Below are 13,554 nucleotides of genomic sequence, written 5' to 3'. Positions count from 1 at the left end.
TCTCTCTAAGCCATCCTGTCAGCCCAGAAAGGATTTGTGGTTCAAAAATTTAAAATCATGTTTCACCCTATTTGTTTGCACAAAATAATTTAGGTGTGACATACATGTCTTGTGCTGTACCCCACATCAACATTACAATACTCCATGGTGCTTGAGGCTGTGTCATCGTCTGAGATACGTTGACTCATTCCATTGCAACACTGGGCATTGTGTCAGACAAAGTTCACTCTGCAACATTGCTTTGACATAAGTGTTGCTAAACAAACCAACCAACCTTGGGGGCAATGAAGATATTAATACTTATAATAATATTACAGCAATTATAAAATCTCAAATGTTCCTTTCTTTATTAATTTTTGTGCATAATGAGAAAAAAAGAAAAAAAGAAAAACACGTTATTGTGTTGTTGTATTTTTTGTATACTTGGTGGAGGCTCATACAAGAGCTAACATACAACATATAATAAAGGGAGTGAGAGATAAGAGGGGGAGAGGAAAGCACAACAACAGTAGGGAAAAGGGTCATCGGGAGATCTGTGGAAGGGAGAGGGCTGAGGCGGGATACACGGGATAAACAAGATGGACACTACAGGGGATTTCAGGAAAGAAAACGGGGAATTTGAAGAGGGTGGAACTGGGGTGAATTAACGGGGGTAGAAAAGATCAAGGTTTTGGATGGGGGAAGATAAGAGATGGTGGTGAACAGCTGTTTTAAATACCTGGAGGGAGGAGTGGGATTGAAGAGAATGCGGAAGTTTGTTCCAGAGGCGGAAGAAAAGAGGAATGAAAGAGTGAAGGTGAGCAGAGAGTCTTAATTTTGGCAGTTTCACCAGAAGATGATTGCTGGCAGATCTTGTGCATCCTGGTGGAATATTTGGGGGACAGGGGGAGCTAGGCCAGAGAGGAGTCAGTAGAAGACAGAAAGCCCACCTACCTGCCTGTGGTGAGATAGTAAAAGGCTCTCAGAATCAGCTTCATCTCGTGAGATTCCAATGATCCTAAAAGCCTTGGTTTCAACCCCGTGAAGCCGAGCCAGGTGTAAAGTAGGCACACCAGTCCAGAGGGGAGAGCACTATTTCATCAAGCTGCAGATGGAAGCTTTGTAGGTGGTGAGCAACTCAGTAGTGACAAGGAGGACTTTGCATGATGGAGGATGCCCAGTCGGCGACTGGCTTTGGAAGCCAGCTTGGAAATGTGGTTTTCCCAGGGAAGATCATGGCAGATAGTGAGACCCAAAAGCTTTAGTACTTTTTCAAAATGTTTCCCTCACCAATTCTTCATATGCTTATTTTTATTTATTCCACATGGCAGTAATGTGGAACAAATAAAACGTCAGTTTATTATGGAGGAACAATTAATTTCAATTGAATGTCATATTTTAAACATGAATCGGAACATGAATCGTAAAACAAACCCGTCATTTAGCAGTGCTTTGGCTCTGAATTTGTCCCGACCACACATGTGCAAGGAGTGAAAACAAGTACAAAAAGTTTTAATTAAAACAAAAGCCGCGTCGATGTTACACAATGCCTAGATGCAGCTGTGCCTATAACGTCGATGTTATAGGCACAGGACATTCCTATTGATTCGATTACTTGATGTTATTTTTGTGCAAAGTGAAAATATATCTCGGCAATTTCCCGTGTGTGGCGACGAATTTTTAATACATCTCGGCATTTTCCCGTCGGTTATTTTGGGCGGTGTATGACTGACCATGCCGCGATTTAAACAAAATATATATATCTCGGCATTTTCCCGTCTCTTATTTCGGGCGGTGTATGACTGACCATGCCACGATTAAAAAAAAAAAAATCTCAATGGACTTGAAGTTACAGGCCTTTGAGAATTCATTTCGTTCTATGAAGGGCAACTTTCATCGGATTTTCTTCCCGTTTTTTTTCAACTGAGTCTAAAACTATGTTAGCGACTGTGAAAAATGAAATGATATATCGAATTTGATTTGAAATAAAACTGTGTGAGAGAGGAAGACACCACGGGCCTACAAAACAGGCCTCAAAGCTATGCGAGTTAATAAAATGGTGGATATTTGTTTATATGAAGGCTCTCCCAGAATGGGTGGAGCTATGGTTCCCAGAATGGGTGGAGCTTTGAGGTTTTGTCTTCTCTGCAAGAACAAGAACAAGAAGAAGAAGAAGAAGAACAACAACAACAACAACAACAGCAGAGGGCACTCTATGAGCAGCGTCTGCAACGCGGCTAAAAAAATTCCTCTGCTGCCTGTCTGGCAGTAAAACAAAATTGAAAATCATTCCAAACAGGAAACGTACTGTTTTTAAGGATGTCATAAAGGACACAAACACCAGGCATGGAAAACTAACGTAACATGTTAGATAACGTAGTTTAATAGCCACTGGGTAAATAGCGGTAAACTTCCAGAATTAATTTATTTATACGACCTTTAAATCTTTATTTTATGTCCATTGAATTACATACTCGTATTTGAACACTGCGTGGGTTAAGGTGTTCCATGTATTCTCTAGTTTGTGCTGTAATTTGCGGTCTTCTTTATTAATCATTGTGAAAATTCACAGATCAATCACAGAGAATAAAGTATGTATGGTAACAAGTGCTTTCAGAGCAAAGGACGTAAATGCACGATTTTAGGCATTCTGTAATTTTCTTGCCAGGCAGAAAGAATACTATGACATGGCCATACCCTGACAGTGTTGTGCAGTTTCACCATAAGAGATAAAAGGATGGTGAGGATCATTGGTTCCTGATGCAAACAGAAGACAAACTTGTGTCACAGTTGGTCTATGTCCAAGTGGAACAATTTTAAAAAATCAAAAAACAATTAAAAACAATTAAATTAAATTTTAAAAATTTTTTTTTAAGTCTGACGAGTGCTTTTTGAAGAATTAATTACAGAGCTGCCCTCAGTGGATCTACTATTATTATTTGCACCAAAATCCAACAGCACAAAAGCTTACCTTCAACTTCGTTGCAAAAGTCACAAACTCTTTTCTGTGAAAAGACAAATCGATAAAGGCATTTTCGCACAAAGATGGCATGACAGAGTCAATAAAATTGCCGTAAACTGGAATGCACGGCCACAAACAAGCAAATAACCACAAAGTGCTAATCTACCATTACGTGCATACACAGAAAGCGTGACTACTTGCTATAATTCCAATCAAATACAATTGTTAAGCATTGCCATTGAGGATTGGAAAGAAAAATGTACAGCATAATAAAACAATTCTCGTTTTTTTTTGTTTTTTTTTTACGAGATTTACCAAATAATTAACAAATAAAACAAGAAAGACATCATGCAGAGCACGATACATGCAAAATCCACCCCTCCCCCAAAAGGATACATCAAATTGTCCATTTCATCAAGATTAAAATTGACGATCTTAATCAAAACACGGGTCAATCGGATTAAAATTGATGATTTTTCAGATGAAAATTGATATTAGAAGTTTGACCTTGAGTTGACCTTTTGACCTTAAAATACTTGGTTTCCCAATTCAGTGATGCACTACGCAATTGATGTTTAATTTCAGTCAATTGGATGAAAAGATGATTTTTCAGGTGAAAAATGACAATTTTAGAAATCTGACCTGAAATGACCTTTGACCTTTGAACTCAAAATCGATAGGCTTCTTCTTTATGACCAACTCTACCATCTGGTGAAGTTACGTGAAGATCGGTTTAAAATTGTGACCTGTAGGCGATTGACAGACAGACAGACAAACAGACAGACAGACAGAATAACGCACAAGACCAACCAACCAGTTTTCTTGAAAAATGTTCGATTTTGCAATTAATAACAATGATGGCTATCACACAACTCGCTTTGTCAGCATGGAAGGCTGACCCAACCGAGGGCAACCTCAGATCACTATACAAGACACAAAACAAATGAGTGTCCATTTCAGGTGATTCAGAAAGCATTAATGTATCTAATCTGTCAAACCTCAAGGCCCAGCTCTCCAACCTCTCTCTTTGGAAGTCCCGGTGGCATATTGTTAAGTCTATCTCTGGTGTGTGCTTCCCCTCCAATCCACACACACACACACACACACATACACCTCAGTTTGCATCATAGCTGACTCCGATCAAGATGAAGCTGAATGTCTTAACTCGGTGTTTGGCACCATATCTTGCTTACCCAAATAATCGCTGTGCCCCACTTATCCCCTCCAGCCCACTGCCCCCTGAAGAGTGACCTTTGCACCGGAGAAGGTAGAGAAAGTTGTGGCCAGACTTGACTTTGTCTCAGTGATAGGCCCATATGGCATCATTGGCCATTTTCTTAAATCCTGCTTTGCAGAACTCACTCATCTTTAGTTTGCTCTCTTCAGCCTGTTCTTCCCCTTAAGTTGCCTCCCATCACCTTGGGAGATGGCAAACATCACTTGAATGCACAATATATATGCAAAAACGAATCCTTTGAACTACACCCCAATTAGCTCACTTTAAATTGCCAGAAGTGCAGGAATCCACCACCTTTGCAACTGACATGGTATTTCCTTTTCTAAAATGGCCTGATGCCTGACCATCAACTTGGATTCCTTCCCAGCCATTCAACTTTGGACATGCTGCTACTTCTCTCTCTGCAGTGGATGAGGGCCTGAATCTGAAAGCAAGAGATCAGACCTGTATCTCTGGACATGTTTTGGGCACTTGACATAGTCTGGCATCCTGCTCTGCTTGCCAAGTTTTCTGCCTGTAGAATGCAAGGCCACATGCTTTCGCATCAGACTTGGGCCTAGTACTGTTCCTCGTAAACATTATGACTTCTCCGATCTCTGGAAAACCACGTTTTCCTATTCACAGATGACTTAACATTATACCATACAATTCCACACTCCACCGACAGGACCACAGCAGTGGTTTTCCTCTCTGCTCACCTGGAAAGGACTAGATGCTAATGGATAATTTTGAACATGTATTTCAATCCAGGCAAATCAGTCATTAACCCTGTCTCTCCCTGAGGAAGGGCCATTAAAATAAATCTTTCTACAATCAACCACCGGAAGTTCAGTCATGGAAACAAAAAATAAATTACAAAAGGATTACAAGTGTGTCATGTCTGTATCATAGCCTGAAAAGTACATAAAAGTAAAACAAATCATGAAAGAGCACCATATGGCAATATTTGTCATTAGGAAAAGTATGGATAGCTGTATGATGTAAAAGAACGATGGAGGAAGAATGCCCAGTAAGCCCGAGTGGTCTGCAACTCATGGATATGTCTATCCGTAAAGCCTGTAATGGTGAGTGTCTCACCGGGTAAGTGTTGGAGTGGAGACATCGCGCATTTTCCCCGTCGCCCCTTTGCCGTTCCCTCCTTTCTTTGCTTGCCCAGGAAATGTAAAAACCAGCACAATCGCTTCCCACAACTCCTTGGCTGATCGGCGGCTCTCCTTGGGCCCAGTGAAGTCCCGACAAGTCCCAGCAAGCAACTGTCCCAACTGTATGGCAGAAAAATATGGAGACAAGGCATGGGCCATTTACAGAAAGATCAAAAAATTTAAGAACATCAAGGGGGTGTGGGTGTGTGGGGGGGAACAAATGCTGCATCACTAAACATAGATACTGATCACCAAATTAAGGCCACAATTGCTCTATTTGTAAATAAAAGGTACAAGACAATCTGGAGCTGATGTCACACTGGGTGGAAGGATTGGGATTGGGCGGGGGAATGGGGGAGGAAGAGGAGGGAGGTCTTTGGTTCCATGATAATTTTGGGTTTGGAAGAGGCCTTAAATACAGATGTCGATCACTTTTTAAGCACATTAAGAGTAATGCTTAGACTCTGGTACTTTATTAGATTTAATGGAATGGCTAAGTAGAAACCACACTGGGAATACAGTTGTATTAAAGTAAGACATTTGAAATGCTATCACTTTGTTTGTTATTTTAAATCTTTTTACAATGATGCATGTCTCATGAAGGAACTTGTTTCAGTAGCTACCGGGCAGGAAGACTAGGAGACACGGGTGTACTTTTGTATTGATTATAAGGATAATAAAGATCAAGTATAAGAAACAAATTATGAAATTTTCTGGAAATAAACAAATACAAGACAACCAACATCAAGTTTCGATGAATAATTCTTGAAATGAGGCCTAAGCAAGCAGACATGTAAAGATAAAATGGACATGGTTAGCAAGAGTTAAAATAAAATAAAAGGCACATAGAGCATAGAGCATGACATAAGATGGTGGAGATCAACCAGCTTGAACTTCCCTTTAATTCAAGAAAAGAAAGGTGGGTCCTGCTCAAAAGTTCTTATGAATATGTCTAGAATGGACACATCCATCAGGGGCACGTCCATCAGGGGCACGTCCATCATGGGCACGTCCATCATGGGCACGTCCATCAGGGGCACGTCCATCAGGGGCACGTCCATCATGGGCACGTCCATCATGGGCACGTGCATCATGGACACGTCCATCAGGGGCACGTCCATCAGGGGCACGTCCATCAGGGGCACGTCCATCAGGGGCACGTCCATCAGGGGCACGTCCATCATGGGCACGTCCATCATGGGCACGTCCATCATGGGCACGTCCATCATGGGCACGTCCATCATGGGCACGTCCATCATGGGCACGTCCATCATGGACATGTCTATCTGTAAAGCGGGGAATTGGGAATGTCTAACTGGGTAAGTGATGGAGTGGAGACATCACATATTTATCCCGCAACCCGAGTTTGTGGCCATGAGATGAGGTGAGTGCTGGTAGGAAAGAGAGGCTGCCAAACAGTCTATGATAGGAAATGTGAAGCAGGCCTTTATGCCTTTGGCTTCGTGCTAAATGCCATCAATACACCATGTTCAAATGTTCAATACCCCAGATTTATCCGCACGCATGCATAGAAACCCCGAGTAACGATGTAAATTGGGGTGGTCTGGACATATTTCATGCCCTCAGATAAGGATTGTAGAATGAAATGACGAGAAAAACATTTAAAGCAGCCGATAGTACTTTTAAGCATACCTACAAAAAGGTATTGCCTTTGCACAATGAACCCGTTGGATAACTTTCTGATCAACTCGTCCAAAAAGTTGATATATTGCTGTCCATACTGCAAAAACACGCGACGATGTACACCCATGAAAGGCCGAAGGTTCACATATGGTGCGTTCTAACCAAACCTTTGTGCTTCTTAACACCAATGGGAAGGTTATACCTGGGGCTTGTCGATGCACATGGGAAGTTTTAAATGATGATATTTACTATTAATTATGTTTGGGAGGAGGGGTGGAGGTGGTAGTGGGAGTTGTATGGATTGTGAGGTCCGTTATAAATATATATTTTCTCTGGTTCCGGGGCCACACGAAAAACTAGAATTGGCTTATTCTTATCACCTCACCAACGTATCCACCTAGTTTGGTCAGAACTCGTCAACTTCACCAAATATAATAATTTTGTCCTTGTCACATATCCAATCTCTCCACCAAATGTCATCCGAATCCATCCACAACTTTTTGAGATATCCTCTTCACAGACAAACAGGGGTGAAAGCATAACCTCTTCGGTGGCAGAGGTAATTATACTAAATTTTGCATCTATTGGAGAAGTGTGTGTGTGTGTGTGTGTGTGTGTGTGTGTGTGTGTGTGTGTGTGTGTGTGTGTGTGTGTGTATGTGTGTGTATATGTGCATGTGTGTGTGTGTGTGTGTTCTAACCACAGCCACCACGAGATAATTTTGTATTAACAGGAAATGACAGGAACCCGACTTCGCTCATCCACTGATATTTCTCGCATTCCAATATTCTCACGAGTCCGGTTTGCATTGAGGAACAACAATTATGGTTAACCAACTTGGAATTGCCACTCTATAGTCTAAATGTTGAAAATTATGTTTAAAAGATGGTTTGAATTACATATGTTGTGTTAGCAACAGCAGGTTAATACTGCCCAGAGAAAGCCAAGCCAAATCAGTGTAATCACACACAGTGCATGCACAAAAGGCCTCATTTAGCATTAATACGTCATTTTGAAAGTCCCGTATTATGCAGAGGGCTTTGGACTCCACTGCATCAAAGGTTGAAAGGTTGGATGTGGGTCCTCCAGGAAACAAAAGAGCTATACTCAATTAATTTGCAAAAGTGTTGTGCATTAGGAATACTTTATCAGAGAAACTATGACTGACAAAATACATGAAGCCAGCATCTGCCTTTTAAAACCAATTTGGGAAAGATCATAACCGGATATTCTGCATAGAAAAAGTAAGGTTTGTTGTTGAAAAGAAGATCCTGATCATTACCATTTCTGCAGGCGGAGATGCTGCTGTAGCCTATCCTCACCATGCAGATGTTATCGACAGTGCACTTCAGGACCACACAATCACTCGCATGGAAGGGCCTACATGCTCTTGCTTAATTTTTTGGTGAAGTGTCAGGGTCATAACTAATTAGTTTAAATGAATGATCCGAATAATTAAAGTAAAACCAACCAGCAGTGTATTTGCTTTTGTATTTTAGTGCAGTTTACATCCATGGTTTATAACATCATGGTGAAGATTCAACATATCCCCGACAGATCAAATTGTTTTTCACTGTCTCAATTTATTTTCATTTTGATGAAAACTCCAATGACACTTTCCTGTTTTCAGAATGCCTACCAGGTGTGCTGCAAAGACTCACCTTGACATGTTTGTTGTGCAGGGCAGTCGTCGATACCAGCACAGATAGGTATTCCAGATCTTTGTAGTTCAACAAGAAACAAACGCATTGTTCCGCAATGAAGGCTCGTGTGGGGACATCTACAAGTGGGCAAAAAGCTCAAATGAAACACCAAAATTCAGTGCAAGAAAGCCATCCAATTCCCATCTGAACACAATAAATAGTGTACGATACAATGATAACTTGCCTTATGGCTCTCTATGAATGCATTGCATTTCAAAACTGACATTCCTTGAATTGCTGCAAATGAGGCCCCCAAAAGTGCTCTATTTTTCAAAACAGTGCAATTGGCAGTACCAAAAAACTTGTGTTTAGTAGTGCCCCAGGAGTGAGAAATTGCATGATTCCACTCTGGCATCTGAGTATATCATTGCTAGTTTGCATAAATCCAATATGGCTGCCAATCTGACTGGGTGTTCACTATTTTGGCCATACTTCTGCTTCTGATCAACATTTTTGACAGATTCCAAAGGCCATTATGTTTTATTTTGTGTGTTTTTGCTTATCTGAGCTATTGTGTATTTTGTGCATTTCAGATTAGCAAGTCAATGGACACGTCTCAAGTATCAGAAAGCTATTAAAATGGCAGCAGAAGTTGAACTCCATGGTCCTTGTGCCAAGAAATCCAAAACCGATGTGTTTCAACTTGAAGTTATGCATATTTTGCGATGGGACTTTTACAGACAATTTCCCTGTTGTAACACCAGATATATCAACACTTCAGTCTCTGTTTACAGCATGCAGACAAAGACTAGATGATATTGGGGAAAACAAATATTGGCTGAAGAGCACAGCATTGTCAATTGCCATGTACTGCAGAAGCACATATGCCGCATGGAAATAACCTTGTCAAAAAAAAAAAAAAGGAAAAATGTCAGGTGCTTGTGGAGATTGTAGCAATAGCTTCCCTCGGAGTACATCTCAGAGCCCTTTCCCAGAATTTGACTGGAAAAAGAACAGTTTCATCTGTGATGGAGCCTTTTATCAACCCAAGAGAGCTACTTGGTGCATGGTTGAATCTGTTGTGGACAACAAATCATATTCTACTAATTCGTATCCCAAAGTTTTTAAAAGCAGCAGAGCAAAGACAGGATTATGAACTCTCAATGAGATTACTGGGAGTTGCAAGTGTTGATCTAGTAGCAGTTGAAATAGCAGCAGAAAAATACCGAGGAAAATGTTTGTTGGGTCATTTGTTGATCCATTTGACATTGAAGAGTCTCCTCCCACAAGTCCATTTGTTGATCGCGACAGGAGCAGTTGTGCCAAAGGCAATTGCAGATAACCTAAGTGGGGCATTATAGAAAGGAGGAAGTATGGCAACTATATTTGTGAAAGAAAGACTCGTAAAATATGTCAATCAGGAGAAACCAAGAACGAGCTTGTATGACAGACTACCAAGACAAAATGTGAAAACTATGGCAGATATGGCAAGGTCAGTGAAAGTCAAGGCAAAAAATGTATTTATAAATGGAGAAGTCATGTATCTGCATCTGCCGGCAGTGAATGTTCTCAAAAAGGTTCCTCTCAAGCATGTGATGTCCTTTGAAAATTCTCCAGTGCCACTCAGCTTGTTTACAGATACTGGATCCATGGTGTCAAGCCAAAAGTTCCAATTCACGAAAGCTAGAAGAATTAGCACCTGCAGACAAGATCACCTTGGCTAACCCCCGCTCTAGCAGGGAAAATGGCCTTTAAAATGCATGTTGTTGTGTTGTTGTAGACAAGATCACTGCAATGTTGTTGGCAGCCTGTGCATACGTTTTCCGTATACAGGTCCCACCCTTCTAAACCAAGAACAAGTACTCCACATCAATGGTGGAAAGGGTTACAAAACAATCAGAATCACTTCAGGTTCTGTTGTAGAAGTACCAAGCTTGCAATCAAACTAAGAGGATGCTGATGCCCACATCATTCTCCAGACTGTAATTGCAGCAGATCATGGTTGTGACAAAATAGTGGTATGCATTCCTGACACAGATGTTCTCGTACTTCTTGTGCACTATCAGCCAGCTATTACACCACAGGAAATATATTTCCTTAAAGGGCATGAAGGTTTGCATCTTGCAGGGTAGCCTTTGTAATTCTGCTGTCGATGTTTTCTGTGAACGGTAGATTGTGGCACTTTCACACTTGCACTTTTTTTTTTTTTTTTTGTATACAAGATCGAGGCTCGTGAAAGAGCTAACATTAATCACACAAAAAGTCAAACTGACACACAAAACACAAAAAATAAGGGGAGCGGCAGCCAAGATGGGGAGAGAGGGGGAAGGACACAAACACATTTGAGAGCAGGGACATCGGGAGAAATGTGGGAGGGGGAGGGCTTTGGGGGAGGTGGGAGAGGTATAAAACATATGAACACTGCAAGGACTTCCAGGAAAGAAGTTGGAATTTCAAAAAAAAGTGTATCTGGGGTGAATTAGCAGGGGTAGAAAAGATCAAGGTTTTGGATGGGGGAAGATAAGAGATGGTGGTGAACAGCTGTTTTAAAGACCTGGAGGGAGGAGTGGGATTGAAGGGAGTGGGGGAGTTTGTTCCAGAGGCGGGAGAGAAGGGGAATGAAAGAGTGAAGGTGAGCAGAGAGCCTATATTTTGGCAGTTTAACCATAAGAAGGTTGCAGGCAGATCTTGTGCGACCTGAAGGAATATTGGGGGGACAGAGCACAGAGAGAGCTGGGGGAGCAAGGACGGAGAGGAGTCGGTAGAAGACAGAAAGACCACCAACCTGCCTGCGGTGAGTGAGTGAAAGGCCCTCGGAGTTAACTTAATCGCAGGAGATTCCAATGATTCTGAAAGCTTTGGTTTCAACAGCGTGAAGCCGAGCTAGGTGTGAAGCAGGAGCACCAGCCCAGAGGGCAGAGGGGGGAACAGTATTCCATTGAGCTGCGGATGAATGAATGAATGAATGAATGAATGAATGATCGTTTTTTAAGGCCATTTTCCCCGCTAGAGTGGGGGTTAGCCTTGCGGGCCCCATGACAATCATGGTTCCCTGTTTGAGGCAATGTTTTTATGGCCGGATGCCCTTCCTGACGTCAACCCTTGGTCACGCTCTTACGATGCGCAGGGATACAGTGTACCTATTCTAAATCGGGGTACACACCGTGATCATTCATCCCAGCAAGCTGGTACTCAATTTGCCGACCTCGGAAGGATGACAGGCTGAGTCAACCCCCCTGGCGTTAATTCAGCGATCGACCGGGATTCGAACCCAGGATCCTAGGATCCCAAGCTGGCACCCTAACCGCTAAGCCAACACCAGGATGAAAGCCTTGTATGTGGTGAGGAGCTCAGGTGTGCCAAGGAAGGACTTCACACAACGGAGGATGCCCAGTCCGCGACTGGCTTTGGAGGCCAGCTTGGAAATGTGGTTTTCCCAAGAAAGATTATGGCAGATAGTGAGACCCAAAAGCTTGAGCGACAGAACTTCTTGGAGAGGATTGTTGAGAAAGTAGATGGGAGGGTTTTCCAGTCGGTCCTTTCGGAGAGACATTGTAAGAGTGTGAGATTTGTCAGGATTGAAAGACATGTTCCACTTGTTTGACCAGTCTGATTTTTTCCAGGTCTGCAGAGAGTGAGGAGGCTGCAGACTGCCGATCTGAGGGATGAGGAATGGAGCGGCAGAGAGTGGAGTCATCAGCAAAGAGATAGAGAGGATTTTCCAGAGAGTCGGAGAGATCATTGATGAAGACCAGAAATAGCACAGGGCCCAGAACACTACCTTGGGGAACTCCAGCCAGAACAGGAAGGGGAGATGAGATATGGAGTTTGTTTGTGAAGTCATAGTTGTTTTCGGGTTTTTCTTCACATTTGAAAAATCTGATGATTTTTAGCTCACCTGGAACGAAGTTCAGAGAAGCTTATGTGATGGTGCGTCGTCCATCCGTCAGTCCGTCAGTCCGTCAGTCCGTCAACACTTGCAACTTTTTCTCCGAAACCGCTGAAGGGGTTGTGACCAAACTTGGCACAAATTATATTTGTTGTGTTGTGACTAAAGTTTGTTCACGGCATAAAATAAAAAAAGAGAGAAATCGGGGTGTAAGGAGATTTACTGGGGTCAAAGTGGGTCCAGGTTTGACCCCCCAAAATAGATATTAGCTTTCTTCTCTGAAACTACACACACAATTTCAATGAAACTTGACCACAACCTTCATCACCCGTGATGTACCAAAGTTTGTTCATGGCATTAAAAATATCTTTCCCTTTGGGGATCTATGGGGAGGGGGGGGGGGGTGCCACCCAAAATAGGTATTTGCTTTCTTCTCAGAAGCTATACACGCAATTTTGATGAAACCTCACCACAACCTTAATCACCCATGATGTACCAATGCTTGTTCAAGGCATTAGATAAATTGGGGTCTTAGGAGGTATATGGGTTGGGGGAGGGGAGGGTTTGCCCCCCAAAATAGGTATTTTTTGTTTGTTTAAAGTCTGATGATTATGTTAGTATGATTCGACATGCTGCCCTGTCTTCTAGCAACCATTGAAATCGGTTTAAAATACCTTTAGTCGGTGCAGTATACTGTTTATTCTACCAGGTAAGCGGCAGAGGTATTGCCCCTATGTTTCTGTCATCAACTGCAGTTGTTTCCCTTTTCTGGCCTAGCCATTGTCTATTGCTAAGTGCACTCGTGGTTTTTCTTTTTCAAGATATTCAAAATTGTTGTATTTGCTATGCCCGATTATTACTCCCGCCAGGGAGTAATGCATTCAATCGTGTCCGTCCGTGTGTGTGTGTGTGTGTGTGTGTGTGTGTGTGTGTGTGTGTGTGTGTGTGTGTGTGTGTGTGTGTGTGTGTGTGAAAAGATATCTAAAAGTTCGGAGCGGATTTGGATGAAAGTTGGTGGGATGATTGCCCTTGGGATAAGGAAGAATTGATTAGTTTTT

At 42.1% G+C, this 13,554-nt stretch overlaps 1 protein-coding gene across 1 annotated transcript in view; it reads right to left on the bottom strand.

The window, feature by feature from the left end:
• The window catches only part of INTS8 (integrator complex subunit 8), a 100,907-nt gene that overhangs the window by 17,730 nt on the left and 69,623 nt on the right, over positions 1-13,554 (bottom strand). Inside the window, exons 16-19 of the mRNA XM_068127435.2 lie at positions 8,626-8,744; positions 5,256-5,440; positions 2,951-2,984; positions 2,677-2,736 (exon numbers count right to left, since the gene is read on the bottom strand). Coding sequence (XP_067983536.2) covers positions 2,677-2,736; positions 2,951-2,984; positions 5,256-5,440; positions 8,626-8,744 — 398 coding nt within the window. The remainder of the gene's footprint in view (positions 1-2,676; positions 2,737-2,950; positions 2,985-5,255; positions 5,441-8,625; positions 8,745-13,554) is intronic.

Source organism: Myxine glutinosa, chromosome 10 (genome assembly GCF_964187855.1).
Source record: "Myxine glutinosa chromosome 10, kmMyxGlut1.1, whole genome shotgun sequence".
Lineage (NCBI taxonomy): Eukaryota > Metazoa > Chordata > Myxini > Myxiniformes > Myxinidae > Myxine > Myxine glutinosa.
This window is presented reverse-complemented; position numbering and strand designations above follow the sequence as displayed.